The 21,617-nt window shown below is 41.1% G+C and overlaps 1 protein-coding gene across 1 annotated transcript in view; it reads left to right on the forward strand.

Moving 5' to 3' along the window:
- Positions 1 to 21,617, forward strand: part of rapgef1a (Rap guanine nucleotide exchange factor (GEF) 1a) — a 202,547-nt gene that overhangs the window by 71,843 nt on the left and 109,087 nt on the right. Inside the window, exons 2-3 of the mRNA XM_059638379.1 lie at positions 5,896 to 6,038; positions 11,685 to 11,863. Coding sequence (XP_059494362.1) covers positions 5,896 to 6,038; positions 11,685 to 11,863 — 322 coding nt within the window. The remainder of the gene's footprint in view (positions 1 to 5,895; positions 6,039 to 11,684; positions 11,864 to 21,617) is intronic.

Below are 21,617 nucleotides of genomic sequence, written 5' to 3' on the forward strand. Positions count from 1 at the left end.
GAAAAATTTGAACGTTTAAAGGTATTACAATACCCTGTGCAAAGATCTCAATGTCATGAATGCTTATGTCAGCTGTCGTGGCAGCTGATGACAAAAGTTTAAAACATCCAGTAGTTGGTTTGGGTGTGCTACACACAGTTGTTTAGTTAACCAGGCCACAGACAAAGTTTTAGTTGCAATTGTTGATGATAGTTGTCACACAATATTCCACATTGTGGTAGGTCTAGCCAAGTCTGCAGTTTCAGTTAGCTGTTGTGCAGAACGTTGAGCAAGGAAAGCTGTATATATGTTGTACATCTCAGTTTAGTTAGGTGGACTTGCCAAAACATTGAGCTTTTTCCTGTCACCTGGCAGTTTAGGCAAGGTGTACAACTTGTTTGTTTGTTTTATTATTCCTGCAAAATATATGATGGATGCTGAAACTGCTTCAAAATGGTGAAGTTAAATTTGAGCTGATCTTTAAAGATTTCAACACAGATGGATGATCAGTCAGTACTCATTATTTTTGTGGTATCTGTAAGAATTGCTTGAATACCTTTTTATAGCTGATGTGTAACTGTGACTCAACAACAGGATTTACATTTTGTACGCTCACATTTTAAGCCCTGTTACTTGACAAGCATTAGTCTAAATTACAGCTGTCCCTAATTAAAGTGTATTAATAACTTGATACAAGGATGGAATTATGTTACAATTTTAGGCTATTCAAACATTTATAGCATTGAAAAAATTCACAGCATGATAGGTTCAGATCAGTGCCTGCGCTCCATTTAAACTTCCTCCTGCCTTTCTCCTAACTCTTAACATTCAACTAATTTATTTCTCCTGATGGTGAATTAGCATGCCACTTTGAAAGCATCAATGTGAGATCCCTACTTATTCCTCTTGGAAGCAAGTAACACATTCTGTCCGCACTGTACAAGATCCCTAGATCATAAGATGTAGGAGCAAAAGTGGTACATTTAGCCCCTTGAGTCTGCTCTGTTGTTCAAGGACATCTCCTGATTTTTGACAGTCCTGCCTTTTTCCCATAACCCTAGACTGCCTGAATGACTTTAAAAACATCTCAGTCTTGAATATGTTCAACAAACCAATCTCTATAGCTCTCTTTGTGAATAAATTCACAGATGCACTGTCTAAAAAGAAATTCCTCCTCATCTCTACCCTAACTGGTCAACCCCTTGCTCAGATTATGCAGTTTTGTCTTAGACTCGACGATGAAGAGAAATTACCTCTTGGCATTTACCCTCTCAAGCCCTCAAACAAGCTTCAATAAGGTCTCCTTTTCATTCTTCTGAACTTAACTACATACAAGCACAACCTAGTTAGTCTCCTCTCAAAATCTTTCTACACTCCAGATCAACCTAGTGAACCTTCTGCCGATTATAAGGAGACCAAAATTCTTCAGAATATTTAAGTGTAATCTAGCTAATTCTTTAGTTTTAGCAAGATATTTCTACTTTTGTGCTACATTTCCCTTTAATAAGACCTTTGAGAAGGTCCCACACGGTAGGCTAGTAAATAAGGTTAGGTTGCATGGGATCTAGGGAGAGCTAGCTAATTGGATTCAAAATTGGCTCAGTGGTCAGAAGCAAAGAGTGATGGTTGAAGGCTGTTTCTCAGACTGGAGGCCTGTGTCTAGTCGTGTGCCACATTAGGTTGATACTGGGACCTTTGTTATTTACATAAGTGATCTGGATGTGAACGTAGAAGGCATAATTTGTAGGTTTGCGGGTGAGTTAGGGGCTCTCATTGACAGTAGGGAAAGTTATCAAAAATTATGGAGGGATCTTGATCAGATGGGAAATTGGGCTGAGGATTGGCAAATGCAATTCAATACAGGTAAGTGTGAGGTGTTGCACTTTGGGCAGTCAAACCAAGGTAGAACTTGTACAGTAAACAGGTCCTAAGGAATGTTGTGGAACAGAGGGACCTAGGAGTACAAGTACATGATTCATTGAAAGCAGTGTCACAAGTGGACAGGGTGGTGAAGAAGGCATTTAGTGTGTTGGCCTTTATTAGTTGGCCTTTATTAGTTGAGGCTGGAGTACTGGCGTTTGGACATTATGTTACAGTTGTCCAAGTTGTTGGTGAGGTCGCACTTGAAGTATTGTGTACAGTTTTGGTCACCCAGTTATAAGAAAGATATACAGTTAAACTAGAAAGCGTGCAAAGATGATTTACGAGGATGATGCCAGGACAAGTAGGCCTGAGTTATAGGGAGAGGATTGCCAGGATAGGACTTTATTCCTTGGAACGTATGAGAATGAGGGGTGACCTTACTGAGGTGTGTGAAATCATGAGGGACGTAGATAAGATGAATCCATATAGTCTTTTCCTAGGGATGGTGAATTGCAAACTTAGAGGGCCTAGGTTTAAGATGAGAGGGGACCTGAGGACAAATCCTTCACACAGTGGTGTGTTTATGGGATGGGCTGCCAAAGAAAATGGTTGAAGCCTGTACAATAACAAGACTCTTTAAGAAAAAAAATCCTTTTGGATAGGTACTTGGGTGGGAAGAGTTGAAGGACATAGACCAAATGCAGGCAGTTGGAACTAGCTGAGTGGGTGCCATGGTCCAGTTTGGTCTGAAGGGTCTGTTTCCATGCTTGTATTACTTTGACTGTATGACTCAATTCTATTCTATTTGCCTTCCTTATTATCTGATGAATGTGGATGCTAGATTCTTGTGATTTATGGGTGAGAAACGTCAAATCACTCAGTACTGCATACTTCTGCAATTTTTCTCATGTATACAATATTTGGCTCTGTCTTCATCCTGCCAAACCACCGAACCCAATATCTTCCCAAATCTAAATGCTCTGCTATTCCATGCTTTAGAATAGACTCTAAATGCTTAGAAGTACAGAGCATTGATGAAAGGATACTAGAAGTGGAAATTTTACACCTTGCACTTGTCACTGCCATCATACGAGCATGGATAGGGGTGACATGATATGTGTCCTGTTGCCAGTCTGATGCTATGCATGTGAGTGGTCATGTCATACGTTCATCACTCCTTGAATGAAGATATTTCTACTGAATTGTTTACTTTGAGTAGCAAATATAGTAGACTAGATTGAATGAACTGCTGGTAAATTGCTTCACCTTGAAGGTTTGTCTGGAGCTTTGGATAGTGACAGGTAGATCTTGAGGGAGGGCATTAAAGGGGCAAGTGTTGCAATCGCAGAAGGTGTGTGGGTAGGTGCTAGGGGTTGTGAGAGGTATTGGCCCTGGATCTTTTAGGTAGTGATCTGCGTGCACCATCCTAAAAGCCCCGCATGGGAAAAGAGATGATAGATCTTGTTGATCTTCACCAGTTTCAAAATCTCCCCTTCCCCTACTGCATCCCTAAACCAGCCCAGTGCATCCCCTCCCCCCCACTGCACCACACAACCAGCCCAGCTCTTCCCCCCCCCCCCCCACCCACTGCATCCCAAAACCAGTCCAACCTGTCTCTGCCTCCCTAACCTGTTCTTCCTCTCACCCATCCCTTCCTCCCACCCCAAGCCGCACCCCCAGCTACCTACTAACCTCATCCCACCTCCTTGACCTGTCCGTCTTCCCTGGACTGACCTATCCCCTCCCTACCTCCCCACCTACACTCTCTCCACCTATCTTCTTTACTCTCCATCTTCGGTCCGCCTCCCCCTCTCTCCCTATTTATTCCAGTTCCCTCCCCCTATCCCCCTCTCTGATGAAGGGTCTAGACCCGAAACGTCAGCTTTTGTGCTCCTGAGATGCTGCTTGGCCTGCTGTGTTCATCCAGCCTCACATTTTATTATCTTATGATAGATCTTGTTGGATATTTTCTTGGGCTGCATATCAGTTATGGAGTTCCAGAACTTACAAACAAGACATAGCTTGGCTGGTGGTGAGAAAATCCCATCCTGTTAGATCTTACCAGCGCACGCACATACTTAACACCCTCTGCCTGCTGCTGTCAAGTCAGCAATAGAGAAAGACTACTGTCTACTTTGTAGAACCTCCTTTTGCTTAGAATGTCTGGAGAGGAATCGGATGGCTTTTTACAGGTTCATCCAGAGTAGCTTTGTGATTGAGGACTGCGCTCTGCGATCAGTTAGTTCCTAAGGATATGCTTTGAGGTGAACATTGACTGGCTGAAGGACTGTGATCTCAGTGAAGCTCTATGTATAACCTGCTGGTCTTCCAGTGAAAAGACTTGTCCTCAAATTAGTGCTGAGCTCTGGCACATAACAAGGTATAGGATTACGCGCTGAGTCATGCACTCAAGCAAGAGCAGACACCATGGATGCAATGGGGGAAAGCTTGATGTCTAACTTGATGTATTCTGAACCTTGATAAGATGGCAAAAACTGCCCTGCTCATATTCCAGGACAGCACCATTACAAGTATCAAACAATAAGGTAAACAATTGCTGATGACTGTCAGGCAAACTTTCAAAAATTCTGTCAGTGAAGTAACTTTTTTATAATAACATGTTTAGAGTTAATTGCAGATTAATATTAAACAATGCCCCTCCCTTTTGATTATTCACTTCTAAATCTATCCATTTAAAAATTTGTGATATGTAATGTTCCATAACCTTTAATGTACCAGTGTATTGTGAGTTACAAACTACTGCACAGATCAAACAATTTTGTAACATATAATACAATCTACATGTTTATATTGGCTTCAAGTCCCGTTAACTAATTTTGTGGCATTATAGAACAGAGCAGGCCCTTCGGCCCACCATGTTTTGCCAAACTTTTGCCCTAATCCTAAAGTCTGTCTAATCTCCACCCCTAACTTATGCTATCATCCATATGCCTATGGAATAGCTGCTTAAATGTGCCTAATGAGGTTGACTCGACTACCCTGTCTGGCAATGCATTCCACACCCCAACAATTGTGAGTAAAGAACCTACCTATATCTACCTCCACTCACTTTAAAACTATGCCCCCTCGTAATAGCTACCTCCACCCTAGGAAAAAGTCTCTGGCTATCCACACACTCTCTATACCTCTGATCATTTTATACACCTGTGTCAAGTCACCTCTCATCCTTCATTCTAAAAAGAAGAGCCCTCGCTCTTTCAACTTTTTCTTCGTAAGACCTTCCCTCCATTCCAGGCAACATCCTGGTAAATCCCCTCTGCACCTTTTCTAATGCTTCTACATCTTTCCTGTAATGAGGTAACCAGAACTGCACACAATCCTCCAGATGTTGCCGAAACAGGCTTTTGTATAGGTGGAGCATAACATCCCAGCTCTTGAACTCAGTCCCTGTATTGATGAAAGCTAACACACCATATGCCTTCTTAACAACTCTATCCACCTGGGTGGCACAAGACTTTGTTGGTAACGTAAAGCATTTTTGTAACAGAAGGCTATTATTTGTTTAGTAATCTGTTTTGTTGTATTAAGTGTAAATTGCACTTAACACAAAGACTGCTTTATGAAATTGCATCACAAGGTGGACGTTTTCTCTTGTGGGCATACCAAAACCAGGAACCCTAGTATGACAGACCTGTTAATAAATTAGGTAAGCAAATCAATAGAAATATCTTCACCCAATGACTAATGAGCATATAACACTACTAATAACATGAGTGGAGACATCCAAATTTGCTGTATGGAAGAGAGCCATGTGAGCACGAAAACAAAACTGGTGACAGAAGATGGGAGGAGATTCACATGGAATATAAATACATACATGGATTGGTTGGACTGAACATCCTGTCTTGTTGCTACGTGTTCTGACTAATTAGTGTAGTAATTTTCTATAATGTTATAGAGCAAGTTGTATTCTGTCTTTATTCTTTTACTTGCTCAATGTCTTGTTCATGTTGAATTCACACAAAATCAATTGTTTTAACTTTTTTTGGAGTAGTGCCTTATTAGTTACTGTGTGCACCTTCACTGTTCCAGATTCCCAACGCTCCCACCTGACCTCGTTCACCATGAAGTTGATGGACAAATTTCACTCACCGAAAATAAAACGAACACCGTCAAAAAAGGGAAAACCAGTGGAAATAACTATCAAAACTAACCCAGAAAAACCTCCAAACAAGGTTTGTTCCTCCATCTGTGCATTAGGCAAAGAAAGTGTGTCAACAACTTTGTTTACCTTGACTTGCAGGTACAAAATGCACCAATTAAAGAATATTTTCATTTTTCTTGTCACAGTTCAATCATCAAACAAAATGCTTCGCAAATAATCATGCTGTAATTGAGTTTACCTTTTAGTCTTTTAATTTTTGTCCTCCATGGCCAAATGTTTAATAGTCTTGTTATTAGTTTTCCCACTTAGTAATATCAAAGTTTGAATTACTGCTGTTTTCTTTGGTGAGCAGCAAGGTTACTGATGGACCTGACTGTTGCATCCAGTGTCTTTGGAAACATTGCTCTTTATGAAGCAAGAGCATTTGATATTCATAACAACTGATTTAAAGTCTAGCCAAGGCTAACCACAAAGAGAAGTCAGCTAATTGGTTCAAAGAAGTGGAATGAAGACATATTGTCATTGCAGTAATCACTTTGTTTTGAAAACTTCACCTTTTAAATTAATGAGCACATAAATATGACTAATGTGAAGGTAGAATTGAGAGGATGGCAGGAGAAGAGTATGTTGATGGCTTCCTGCAAAAGATATGTCAAAAAAATAAAATTGTACTTGATAGTTGGAGAAATTATCATGTCAGTAATTAAAATGTCTCTAAGTAACCATAATGATCCACTTTGCTTATGCATCAGTGGGGCTGTTAATGAGCTAGTAATTTCAAGCAGCAGTCATTGTTGAAATTGGAGGTAGGCGGGGCAGCACCTCTAAAGGTAAGGGTGTTTTTTTTTGCCAATGCTATAATTTTAGCATTCCGTTTGAGTGAAAAAAATTTGTGTACAAATAACTACTAAACTTCACTAAGGGAAATTACATCAGGCTGAAGACAGGGTTTGGCTGGCATGGTCAAGGAAAGAGGTTTTACAGAAAAGATAGCTGAGAAGTCATGGTAGATGTTTAAGAAAATAGTGCATCACCCACAGCAAAGATTTATCCCAGTGTGGAGGAACGGTTCTTAAAAAGGAATAAACTAGCCATGGTTAACCAAGAAAGTTAAGAGTATTATCAAATTGAGATAGAAAACATACAATGTGGCAAAATTTAGTGGCAGAGGATTGGGGAAGTTTTGAAAGCCACCAAAAGAGCAAAAAGTAAACTGAGTAAGCTAGCAGGCAATATCACTATGGACAGTAAGAACTCCTTTTAACACAAAATGAGGGGGACAAAAGTGATAGGTCCTTAGAGAATGAAGCTGGGGAAATAACAATGGAATGCCAGGAAATGGCAGAGGAGTTGAATAAATAACTTGCATCGGTAGAAGACATTGGGATTCAAAAAGTGCAAAATAATCAAGATTTAAAGTGGGGGAAGGAAATAAAGAAGTAAGTGTAACCGGATGATAAAATTCTAGAGAAACTAATGGGTCTAAAGACTTAATAGACCCTCTGGACTTCATGGACTGCATTCTTGCATATTAAGGAAGGGAGGCACAGGCAGTAATCTTCCAATGATTCTTATATTCTGGAAAAGGACCCAGTGGATGTGAAAACCTCCAGTTTAGGACATGTATTTAAAAATGAAAGGAGACAAAAACACAGCTTAACAAGCAAGATAGTTGAAGGGGAATCAGTTCATGTAATATATTCGCATTTCGAGAATGCATTCAACAAGGTACTGCACGATAAGGTAAGAGTCCATGGTGGTGTTGTATATTAGCATGAACAGAGGACTGACAAACTAATAGAAGATAGAGTTGGGTAAATAGGGCAGTTTCAAGATGGCGATAAATGCTGGGACTGCAGAGTTTTTTCTTTGCAATTTCTAGATGATTGGACGATAAATGAATGGACGGTCACAGAGCTTGTGGAAAATATACAAATAAATGAGAAGGCAAGTAGTAAGAATGATGTCTACAGTTGGATGTGGACAGGCCCAGTAAATGGGTAAAATCTTGGTGGAATAAAGTGTTGGAAAATATAAAGTTGTGCACTTCGAAAGAATAAAGCATCAATGACCTAGAGAGAGGCTGTTGAAAACTGCAACGTGGAGATTTTATGGTCCTCGTGCATGAATCAAAAGGCAAGCATTCAATTTCAGTGGGTAATGGGAGGAAAATGGTCTGCTTTTTCATTCAAATGGAGTAGAGTATGAAATAGGGGCGTGTTGCTAAAACTAAAAGCACGTGGAATACTGTGAACAGTTTTGGGTCCCTTTATCCAAGGTTCAGATATACTGACATTGAAAGTAGTTGTTAATTTTAGGGAACGAGTGATCACTTTTAGGTAGTTGACGATTTGTAAGCAAGTATCTGATATCTTATTGAGTTTAAGAAGCACCAATGTAGATATGGGTCAATACAGTGTGGAGCTGGAGGAACACAGGTCAGGCAGCATCAGAGGAGCAGGAGAGTCGACATTTCGGGCTTGGATCCTTCAACAGGACTGGGGAGGGGTAAGGGAGCTGGTAAATAAATGGGGGAAGAGGGGTGCGGCTGGGTAAAGGCAGGCGAGGTGGCAATAGGTTGATGCTGGTGGGGTAGTGGGGATTGGTCAGCAGGAAAGTGGGACTGATAGGCGGCAGAGAGGATGGACAGGTAGTGTCAGGTCCAGCAATCGGGGAAAGAGGGAGGTTTGGACTTGGAATGAGGCTGGGGGGTGGGGAAATTTTGAAATTGATGTTCCTCCAGTTTGCATTTGTCATTGTGGCACTGGCGGGAGGCTCAGGATGGACATGTCACCAAGGGAGTGGGAGGTGGGAGTGTTAAAATGGTTATCAACTGGAGATGGTGTTGATTTATAATGAATGAAGTGCAGGTGCTTCGCAAATCTGTCACAGTCTAAGTTTGGTCTCACTGACGTTGAAAAGGCCATACTGGGAGCAACAAATACAGGTGAACCCCTGTTGGATAAGGAAAGTTTGCCTTGTGCCTTGGATGGAGGTGAGAGGGGAGATGTAGGGGTATGTGGTAGCACGGTTGCAGGGAAAGGTGTCGATGTGATACGTCCTTCAATTGGATAAAGAAGCGGTAGAACGCTGACAACTGGGAATAGGTCACTGTTACCAGAAGACAAACAGGCTGTCAGCATAGGATGGTTTGGTCTGGTGGAGGCAGCATCGTGCCAGAACTGCACACGATATACAAACGTGGCCAAATCAATATCCCATACATCCGCAATATGAACCTCTAACTCCTATACTCTGTGCACAGATCAATAAGGGCATGCGTACCAAACGTTGCCTTCACTATCCTGTCTACCCATGACTCCACTTTCAAGGCACTTTGAACCTATATTCCAAGGTCTTTGTTCAGCAACACTCCCCAGGACCTTACCATTAAGTGTATAAGCCCTGCCCTGATTCGCCGTTCCAAAATGCAACATCTCCCAATTATCTAAATTGCACTCTATCTCTACGCCTTGGCCCATTGGCCCACCTGATCAAGACCACATTGTACTCTGGAGTAACCTTCTTCACTATTCATTATATTTCCAGTTTTGGTGTCATTTGCAAACTTACTAACGATCCCACCTGTGTTCACAGCCTTGTTGGGGAACTCTTCCCTAGGTGGCCTTCCACTTGGAGTGAGTCTTCCATCTGCCTGATGAGGATTGCTTGATGAAGATTGCCTGGGGACCACCAAGTGAGAACTGCCTGTAAGGTCTGCTTGAGAGGACTACCCCCAAAAAGAATTCACTTCTGCCCTCACACTTATTGTTACGTTATTTCAAGGGGCAGGTTATTTTCTGTGTCAAATAATTGTCTGAGTCCTTTTGGCAAATGGGCATGAGGCAAACACAAATGGCATAAGATGCCCATTCTCCTTTGTCCACCTCTGTTTTGGAGGTAAATTTTCATTCCTTCTATGAAAAAAGCCCAATTTTATCAAATGACACACTGATAATGGTATATTTGGCACCAGTTGATACTGGTTCAAAGCGCTTTGTGACATCTGTTTCTCATTCTTTCTTTTTGTTTCCCCAAGCTAGATGTTGGGAACACTAATTACGCTTGTAATAAATGAAAAGTCAAAAATCATGCTATGTAGTAAGTATTAAGAAAATTCAGTTTTTAACTGACCACAGGAGGTTCACTAGGTTGATTCAAGGTATGGAACTTTTTTTTAATCAAGGGAGGTTAAGGAGCAGTCACAAAGCTTCAGAAGAATGTTAGACACCTTACTGAAATGTATACTTGAGAATTGGCAGGGTAGATGCAGAGAGCTAGTTTTCCCCTCATGCGAGTGTGTTGGACAAGGCGTAATTTCAGCATTAGGGATTCTAATTAAAGTAGAGATGAAGAGGAATTTCTTCAATGTGGTGAATCTGTAGAAATTCTTTCACACACAGGGCTGTAGCGCTGGATGGTTAAGTGTATTCAAGCCTGAAATTTGGTCTGGTCTGTTGTAACCCTGTTCCGGTTTAGTATTGGTACTGCTTCAAAGAGCAGTTTGCACCAGTAAGCTTTTTTTTGTCTGCTAGACTGCTAAAAATAGTTGCATAATGTCTGAGGTATTCACTGTGTTCAGATACTTTTCCTGTTTTTAATCTTGTTTGACTCATTCTCTCTGTCCCTCAGTTGTAGTGTCTACTTGTTTGATGTTTGTATAGTAGTTGTAAAGTCATAGTCATAGAGTTGTACAGCACAGAAACAGGCTCTTTAGAAAGGCATTCTTGACCATTTGTGTGCAAATGGAAATGGAATCTTGTTCTTAATTTTCCTTTCACACATCTAACAGATAAGTTCCAGCTCTCTGCTGTCTTAAATGTACTGATCATTGGTTTACTGAACGTTGTAAGCCCTGCCATGTCTTGCGTAAAGTCAGTTCTGTAGGCTACTTGAGGTGAATTTAATATGTAAACTTGTAATTGAAGCATATTGGAACCAAGTGAAATAACAAAGTACCTGTGAATGGAAACAGGCAAGCAAGATAATTTGTACATGAATTAGGGTATACAATCAGCATGCAGTTTCTTCATTCAAAAGTTACTTTTATACTCATCGTTGTTTGGAAGTTGTCACGTTTTGAGGTCTGTTTTAGTCTTTTATGTTTTAGAAATTGTTATTCTGTTTAATGAATGTGGGTAATTCAACTTCCATGCACCAGTATTGTCAATAAATGTGACACAGTTATTAAACTATCTGGTACCTTTTTGGATTATGGATTTCCAGAAAACTGGTACTTAAATTTTACAACAAAATTGAACGTTTCACTTGCAACTGCTTTATACCCTTCATTTTCCAGCTTGCTTTTGACCATATTTGAAAATAAGACTGAATCATCATAACAATTGTCAGTCATTTAATGGCAAAATAATCTAATCTCTGAAATGCAGAAAATAAATTCAGATTAGAAGTGTCAAAAAAAACCCCAAGGGTTTTCTTTTTTAGGCTTTGCATCAATTTGCATCTGTGTTCATATACTGGGGGATAGCATCCCTTTATGTACTTGAATTGCACTGTTTGTAGTTTTTCGTTAATTGTTTTAATACGGTAATGTGAGCAGGATTATGAAATGCAAGACATTTTAATGGAAAATTAACAATCTTTCAATCCTTTACAAATATTTTGTCATAATTTATATATGTTTGTGTCCAAATTATTCACAAATGATAACTGTTCTAAATTACACCTGATTTCCTTTCTAATTTGCTTGATGCAGACGTTAAACCGGCTGGAAGAACAGGAAAAGGAAGTGGTGAGTGCGCTGCGGTATTTCAAAACCATTGTGGATAAAATGGTGATTGACAAAAAAGTACTAGAGATGTTGCCAGGATCAGCCAGTAAAGTCCTGGAGGCCATCTTGCCATTAGTACAAGTGGATCCACGCATACAGCAAAGGTGAGTGAATAGTGTTCTGTGACTCAGAAGATTCTGTTAGCTGGGTAGTCAGAAGTTGGAAAGGCAAGGAAGGGATCATCAGCATGGCTTTGTGAGTGGGAAATCACGTCCCTCCGACTTGATTTGAGTGTTTTGAAGAGGTGAAAAGAAGCTTGAAGGCAGTGATAGACGTTGTCAAATGAACTTCAACAAAACATTCAACTAGCCAATCCACTTGAAAGTGGTAGAGGGTTGCTTTTCAGACTGGACGCCTGTGACTAGCAGTGTGCCACAGGGAATGGTGCTGGGTCCATTACTTTTTGTCATTTTCATAAATGATCTGGATGTGAATATAGGAGGCAAATTTGCAGATGACCCCAAAATAGGTGCGGTTGCCAATGAAGAAGATCATCAAGAGTACAGTGGAACCTTGATTGGATAGGCTGGTGGGCTGAGAGGTGACAGATGAAGTGTAGAACATAGAACATAGAACAGTACAGCACAGAACAGGCCCTTCAGCCCACGATGTTGTGCCGACCATTGATCCTCATGTATGCACCCTCAAATTTCTGTGACCATATCCATGTCCAGCAGTCTCTTAAATGTCCCCAGTGACCTTGCTTCCACAACAGCTGCTGGCAATGCATTCCATGCTCTCACAACTCTGTGTAAAGAACCCGCCTCTGATATCCCCTCTATACTTTCCTCCAACCAGCTTAAAACTATGACCCCTCGTGCTAGCCATTTCTGCCCTGGGAAATAATCTCTGGCTATCACCTCTATCTATGCTTCTCATTTATCTTGTATAAATGTATAATGTATATTCAGGCTGGATGCCTTGTTTGTGATGCACAGTGAAGGTACATGAAGGATTCAATTCCTGCACCGGCTGAGGTTACCATGAAGGACTCTCTTAACCTCTCCCCTCACCTGAGGCATGGTGACCCTTAGGTTAAAACACCACCAATCATCTGTCTGTAATGCGACAGTAACACTATGGTCCTCTGGGATGATGGTAACCTTGCTTTTACAATTGTTAAATAGTTTTCAGCATTCTCCTGTGTGGAAAATGATCAAATAAGATCAAAATTTAAGAAATGCTGAGATTGTAAAAGGGAGAGGAAGGATGAATGGATATGAGTCTCATGTTTTGTTGTTTGTATTCCATAATCTTGTGCTAAAATATTTTTGAAATGTCATATAAAGACTGTATCTTCTAACTTTATTTTGATTGTGGACTGAATTGAGAAAAGGCTGTTTTACAAGGGTTGAAGAAGGAATTGCTGTACTTTTTAAAAGCAAGTTACTAAAACTCATAAGTCATGTTTACACTGTTGCTTTACAAGAAGTGGAGAAAGGTGCAAATTATTGGCATGATACTGGAGCATATATACAAAGTGAAATTCAGCCAGCAATACATGGCTAACAAAGTGTGAAGCTGGATGAACACAGCAGGCCAAGCAGCACCCCGGGAGCACAAAAGCCGACGCCCCGGGCCCAGACCCCCCATCAGAGAGAGAGAGAGAGAGCAATACGTAGCTGATTAGTTTGTGCAATTGTGACAAGTTGTAGATCCAAGTGTCATCTACCTAATGGCAACTCTCTGGTTCCTGGGTACCTTGTGGTTGTAAATTTTACAGGAAGAAGCCTTGGAGGGGTGGTGTCTCTCTCTCCAGGAAAATACCTGTAGCTAAACAAAGCAAGTTGTTTTCTTCCACTGCTTACTATAAGCTGTGGCTTTCAAACAATAAGTCAGAGACTTTACAATTTGTGAGCCAGTCACTCTGTGCTTCCTGTGAAGAAGTGAAGCTCACAGAGCTAAAGAATTTGGCAAATAAAAGGAACCCTCCATTGAATCCTGAGGACTGATGCCATTGAACTGTTTTGTCGGTATGTTCTTTCAATCCAAACATTAGTATCAGTTATTTTTGTCTCTGTATGTGTAGAGGGCTTTAGAAGGGGGATACAGTTATATGTTAGCAGCTCTAGTTTAACCTATGGTTGAAATCTACTTAGTTATAATGAATAACAGTCCTTGTTAGGTACAGGAATCAGATTTGAGACTAAGACCATCAAACAGGTAAATTGGTGACTTTGTGTACTTTGACAATATTTTAACCTTTGTGATGACTCCATTAATAATTCCAGTGTGCCACCACAGTGAGGTGATGGACTGAATGGCTGACTATTACCACGTTTCATAGTTTTATAGATAATCTGCTTAATCTAGTTGATGGATAAATATCGGTAAGGTCGCTGGGAGAGTTCGTTGAATAGCGCTGTGGGATTTGTTTTGCATCCAACTCAAAAGGGACCTTAGATTAACATCTTGTACTATATTACAAAATCAATGCACATCTTACTCAAACATGGCACCTTTAACACTGCCTAAATATTTATGTTCTATAACATTCTGAAAGCATTAATGTTGAAGTTACATTGGCTTCACACAACCTGATGATAATGTCAGAGACTTGAAGGGGATGGGTAGTGATAAATATAAATCTGATTACGTACATCATATGAATGTGTAGATATTTATTGTAGAGAATAAGGCTTAGGGGAGATCTTGTATACTGTACTGTTTCTGAAAGTGTTAACATTGAAGTTGTATTTGCATCATCCAACCTCATGATATTTCAATCTTTGTAACGAAGAAACAATTAGTTTTGCACTGGGCCCCACTGGAAACATTTATGACATACCTGGCTCTTGATAGTTGTGACTATGCCTACCTAGTTAATGTTAATTATACCCACTATCATGCAATAAAAAAACTATACCTTGTCATGTACAGTAAGTGCCTCTTCCTGTTAAGACTCTGCAATGGTCTATCCTGTGCCACTGATAATTAGCTAGGCTCTTAGACTTAGCATTGAAAGGTGGATCAGCTGCCAGTGGTCAGTATTCAGAGTCCATACATCACAGATGTGACAGATTGCAGTACCTCTGCAGTGGGGGTTGAACCGATAAGTTACTAACTCAGAAGCAAGAGTTCTACCACTTAGCCACTGGTGACATGAAATTTGAGAGACAGTAATCTAGTGTGAGTGATGCACAACACTTTTTACTTCATTTTCCTTGATTGTGCTCAGGAAATTGAGCAGTACTGACAACAAAGGCTTCCACCCCTTCAATGTGTAGTTGTTGTGTGACCATAGGCAAGGCATCATGCAGGTAAATATCCAATATACTGACCCAGACAAGATGCATTCCTCCAATACACTGCGACAGCTGTAATGCAGCCTCTATGGCCAAGTGACCAACTACCGTGAATTCTCTGCAACCATCACACGTATTTTGGCTATTTGCCCAGATCCTGGATCAGGCTCACTTTGAGGTGGCTTTTGCCCCAGGTTTTCAGTGTCTCTTCAGGCCTTTTTTGCACATGCACTGGTTGTAGCAGGTGTCTGGCTTTTGTTTGGGGCTGTCCTGTGCGTGGACAGAGTGGGCAGAGTATGGAACTGTTAAATGGCAGTATCAGAATTGGAACAAGTTCTGTGAAGAGAGGGGAGAGAAAAGAGCACTTTTAAGCTTTCCCTGCAAAACCCACAGTTTGCACCTTCATTCAGAGAACTGCAAACTGAAATTGGCCTCCAGTTGTTATAAAGAGCGAGCATAGGATGGCCAGTGACACCCTCAGTCTGCTCTCTGCTTCTCTGGTACCCCCAACACCTGCCCACCCCAGCGCTCAGGTTTGTCTGCAAATCATCTGTATCAGGTCAACAACATACCACCCAACTTTCACAGGTTTTCCAACATTCTCCTGCCACACCTCAACTCCCACCCTGCTTTGATAGTTTGCCCAGCAAACACCTAGTCTCACTCTCTGATTGTCCAGCAATCCTTTGTTACATTGCAATAGATTTTCCAGAGCCCCGAACAACTTGACCTGCCAATTCCACTCTAAAGGCTTTTCCAGCCCCCATCCCAAAGCAACGTAACCCTTTTCTTCAGAATCAGTCACGTTTCTATGGCAAACCATAGGCTGGCTACTTGGAATCAAGGCTCTCCACTGATGAAATGGTTCATAACTCTGTTCTACAGCCCACATCATGTTTGTGTGTGCAGTATGAATATGATGAAGTGCATCACAAGGAATCTCACAGATATGACAATTAGTATCCTGAAGTAACAATTCCATTGCATAGATCTTTCTGTTCATGAATCTTGAAATTTGTGGCGATCTGCTGCATGCAGCAGAATCTTGTCATCATGACAGCATTACTTTCCCTGTGACTAGTTTCAAATGAGAAGATGTGGAAGGGGTATGGGAAGGGAGGTTAGAATTCAGGCAGCCCCTTTCTGCCCGAAATGTATTGAAAGAAATAATTCAAGTGTGATACTGGTAACCACATCACCAATTTCCCCCATTGATTATGAATAAGCTCGTAGTCCTTACTTTTCACTCTGTCACTCATCATCATAGTGCCTTCTTTGCCACAATGCAAAAACAGAAGCCAACATAAAATAGACATTCCAATCCAAATTTATAAATTATATATGACACATTGCATGCAAAAGTAAATTAGTTATCCTTGTGCATTCCCATTCAAGTCCTGTTTTCCTGTGCCTTTATTTATTCCCACCTTTCTAATAGGTGTTACCCAGTCAGTGCACGATTGGTGGTGGAAGGCTGCTAACTTTCAGTGGAACGTGGCCAGCAGCAGCTTCGCCTTGCTGGCTAAACGGCAACAGCAAACCTAAAAGGCATTTAGGTTTGCGCTGAACAAGTAAAGCTGATTCCAGTAATTTGTTGGAAGACAGGTCACCGGACTACATTGCTACCCTGGAAATCCATTTTAACATTAACATGATGACATGTTGAAATTCAGACTTACCAAACTCAACCCATTCCAATCTCCTGAACAGATACAGGGTCCCGGCATCACCTGAGCCGGAAGGAAGCTGTATGTGTAATAATGTTTTTATGTTTATTTTGAGTATTATTACTTTTATAAACTGTATATCTAATAGCCTTCTCACTCCCCAGTCCATGGAAATCCTTTATCTGAGTAGTTCTGGAGAAAACCTTTGATATCGCGCTCCTACCCAGTTCACACTAATACTCCCTTGTCTTCGTAGTCTCGCTACAGTGCTCTCATCCGCAACTTAACTCATGCGTGCCATCCAGACGTCCCAATCTGATCTAGTCCCATTTGCCAGAATTTGGCCCATATCCCTCTAAACCGTTCGTATACCCACCCAGATGCCTTTTAAACACTGTAATTATACCCACCTCCACCACTTCCTCTGGCAGCTCATTCCATAGACATACCACCCTCTGCGTGAAATAGTTATCCCTCAAGTCCAAATCTTTTCCTTCACAACTTAAACCTATGCCAAAGTTTTGGATTACCTCACCCTAGGAAAAAAAGACCTTAGTTATTCACCCCATTCATGCCTCTTATGAGTTAAAAAACCTCCATAAGGTCACCCCTCAGCTTCCGATGCTCCAGGGGATTAAAAAGTCCCAGCCTGTTCAGCCTTTCCCTGTAACTCAAATGTTCAGTCCCAGCAACATGCTTGAGTCTTTTCTGTACCCTATCAAGTTTAACAACATCTTCCCTATAGAAGGGTGACCAGAATTGTACACAGTATTCTAAAAGTGGCCTCACCAATGTCCTGTACAGCCACACCATGACATCCCAACTCTTATACTCTATGCTCTGATCAATGAAGGCAAGCATGCCAAACACCACCTTCTCCACCCTGTCGACCTGCAACTCCACTTTTAAGGAACGATGCATCAGCACTACTAGGTCTCTTTGTTCAGCAACACTCCCCAGGGTCCTACCATTAACTGTATAAGTCCTGCCCTAGTTTGCCTTACTAAAATGAAAAACCTCACATTTATCTAAATGAAACACCATCTGCTACTCCTCAGCCCATGAAGATCCTGCCTTTATACCAGCTTCTATGATAACCACAAGATCTCGGGTATGTGAGGATCTTAGCTGGTTGCTACAAATGTGAAATTGAGTGATGATGTACTTATTATCAATATCTTAATACTGTCCCTTCACTGTTTGGGTAGGTTAGAGCTCAAGTATTTGGAATCAAAATGCACAAATGTCAGGTTGAGATGCAAGGAGAAAGCAGGAATTGCTTACATCAGGTGCAGTCAATATGAGAAGTAAGATGGGGATGAAGTTGTTCAGTGGGTCAGGAATAAAGATATTGACATCTTCAGTAGATTCAGCAGTGTCAATGTCGACTGCCTCCCATAATAGTCAATGCCTTCTTCTCCATCAGGCAACAATGCTCTGGCATGTCTTTTTCTCTCCAGTTTATTCCCATTGCAGCTTCTCCTCGTTCATTCATTTGTAATTTAGATAAATGTGAGATGTTGCATTTGATAAGGCAATAAGGCAAACTAGGGCAGGAATTAGCGGTAAGACCTTGGTGTGTTGATAAACTAAGAGACCTAGGGGTGCAGATGCGTAATTCCTTGAAATCGGAGTTGCAGGTAGACAGGGAAGTGAAAAAGGCTTCCCTTCATTGGTCAGAACACTGGATATAGCAGTTGGGAAATCATGCTGTGGCTGTCCAGGACATTGAGGCCACTTTTAGAATACTGCATGTGATTCTTGTTCCCCTTCTATAGGAAGGATATTGTTAAACTTGAGGGGACTCAGAAGAGATTTACAAGGATGTTGCCAGGATTGGAGGGTTTGAGTTAGAGGAAGAGGATGAATAGGCTGTGGCCTTTTTTCTGTGGACCGTCGGAGACTGAGAAATCACCTTGGAAGATTTATAAAATCATGAGGGATATGCATTGGGCGAATAGCCAAAGTCTCCTGGGTGAATACCCTCCTGATTTTTGCATAGTTTTAAGGTGAGAATAGAAGTAGTTAAAAAGAGTAACCTTTAATCATGCAGAGGGTCGTGCATGTGTGGAATGAGCTGCTAAAGGAAGTGGTGCAGGCAGTTACAATTACAATATTTTATATGGATCAAAATACTTCCTACTAGGAATAGGAAGGGTTTAGAGGGATATGGGCCAAATGCAAGAAAATGGGACTAGGTCAGATTAGGATGTCAAGTTAGCATGGACAAATTGGACTGAAGGTTCTATTTCCATTTTGTATAGTTCTATGACTCTTAATTAGTGATGATCCACAAGCTTGGCTGATGTGATTCCTTTTTTTGTATTTCATTTTAAAAGATAAAGCTGATTTCAGTGTGAAATTGTGTTTTATTGTGCAGAGTTTCTAATTCAGCAGTTCAGTCTTGTTTATGCTTTGGTTAATCACTTATCTTTCATTTCTAGTTCTTCCAGTGCAAGCTCTGTATGTCTAACAATACTTATCCTCCTCTGTACAGTCATCTTTGGTCTTCCCCATGTTCTATTTTTATCTAAGTTTGCTGCTTTGATTAGAAATTCCACAGGCTATTTCAACCAGGTCAATCCATTCTTGTGTAGATATTAATAGAATAGAATAGAAATCTTGCGTTTAACCTACAGATCAGTTATCTGACTTAATCCAGTCAGTGTTCACTTGCCATATGAGCATTATTCTAAATACATTTTGCTGCCTTGTTCCCACATCACCATATCCTCTTTGTCACATTTCAGCTTCCAACTTAGTCTTGAATGCTGATGATTTCTTCTTAAGCCATTAACCCTGAAGTGAATGCCACAGACTCTTGGCTGTCTATGGAAAGACATTTTTGTTGTTGATTTCATCCCTGTCTACCTAATGGTAACCAGAGAATCTCAATTCCTGCACAGTTATTGTTCCCTTCATGTCCCTCACCTGCATTCTCCCCCTCGAGGCATCATCTAGGGGGGAAAAAATTCAATTTTCATACGTAAGTTAGTGGCATCCAAATTTCACTCACTGTTCTCTCGCGATGCATCACTACCTCTGGTCAGACACTACACATGAACAGAATTTTCTCCAATTAAACATTGACAAGACTTAAGTTACCAATACAAGCTCTGCCTCTGAGCCACCACTTCTATCCCAATCCTTGACAGTTGTTAAAGCTGAATTAGACCACATGCAACTATGGTTGAACCTGAGTTGAGGTTCGAGCCTCACATTTGTGCCATCACTAAAGAAGGTTTCAGATAACAACAGCATCTTCTGTTTGCAATTCTACCTCAGTGCCTGTTTGCTAACCTTGGGTGTTTATAGACTATGTTGTCACACAGTGAGGGGAAAATGCCACATGTTTTCTCCTGCAGTAGGTCAGCCCTCTCCAGCCTTGGAGACCCCTGGGGATACTTTTACCTTAATCCTAAAGAGCAGTCAACCCTGTCTAAGAGACAGAGTTGGGATGACTTTCATGGTCCCTGATCCCAAAATGTGGTAGCATTCCAAATGCACCCATTAAAGGCCCTTCACTCCCGTTTCCCAGGAGTAGAGTTTAACTAACCCTGGTATCCCTCAGTTACCATGACAGAATTGCTTGCCTCCCCTGGGGAAATGTGGCCGCTCCTTTATATATAAAACCCCAATTTACATTGAGATTTGTTTCACCCAATCAACACCTGGGTGTGTCTTTACGGAATTTCACATCTGCAGTTAAATCCCTAGCCTGATCTGCTATGCTGTCTCTTTTTAAACCTAGAGTGTATGTACCATAATAAATCCCACTCGTTTTGGCGCAGTTCAAACACAGGCGTCTTGGCCTCACCTCATCTCAGTATCAGCCTTTCTGCCCTGAGGAGGGTGTCCAGAATTTTCATCTGTCCCATGGGTCTCAAGCTCCTATCACTATTACCACCTCTATCCTTTCTAGTTGACTATAGTGACCAGAGGAAGATTTTTTTCAAGAAACTGGCTTGTGGATCAAATCAGTGATCAGTCAATCTGGCTGCCTGTCCAGATCCAATCAACCTCTGTTCCTGCTGATGTGTTGTCATCGTGAAAGTGTTGGGAGTTTTTAAACTCCTCAAGGATAATTGTTTCATGCAGGTTTCATAAATGTTTCCAGCTTTGTGTCTGTACCCACTGATTTTTTTTTTTAAAAAGTTGCTTAAAGCCTTTCAAATTCCAGGTATGTCTAGTTGTGCCATTTTCTGAGGATGTACATTTTTTGGCAAATACTTAGAACTAACTTGTGTGGACGTAGAATATTGTTCATTTGCACCTTCTTTAGGCAAGAGGTTAGAACATAGAACATAGAAAAGTACAGCACAGTACAGGCCCTTTGGCCCACGATGTTGTGCTGTGGAATAATCCTAATCCAAAAATAAAATAACCTAACCTACATTCCCCTCAATTCACTGCTGGCCATGTGCATGTCCAGCAGTCGCTTAAATGTCACTAATGACTCTGCTTCCACGACTACCACTGGTAAACTATTCCATGCGCTCACAACTCTCTGAGTGAAGAACCTCTCTCTGACGTCTCCTCTATACCTTCCGCCTAACACCTTAAAACTATGACCCCTCGTGGCAGTCACTCCTGCCCTGGGGAAAAGTTGTAAACCTAATGAGGTTTTCCTGAAAGCTTACTCTGCAGTAATAATGAATAAAGTTGAGCTGACCACTTGAATAGCTGTGCTAACTTTTGGAAAGAGACAAAGCAAGCTTCCACCTCTGCCTTATAGAACCTTGGAGATAACAGCAAAGCACATTGTCTCCATCCTCAATTCTGAACCAGTGGTGTCTTCGTAGGACTCAGTAAGATTCCTGCTGCTCAGCTTAAGTGCTTCTCCTGATTTCAGTTACCTTGTTCTGTTAAACTGCATCTGATCCCCTTTTAAATGAACACTTGATAAGCCTGGAGCCATGGTGCACAGCTGTCACCAAAAGTTGCCA

Source organism: Stegostoma tigrinum, chromosome 29 (assembly GCF_030684315.1).
Source record: "Stegostoma tigrinum isolate sSteTig4 chromosome 29, sSteTig4.hap1, whole genome shotgun sequence".
Classification (NCBI taxonomy): Eukaryota; Metazoa; Chordata; class Chondrichthyes; order Orectolobiformes; family Stegostomatidae; genus Stegostoma; species Stegostoma tigrinum.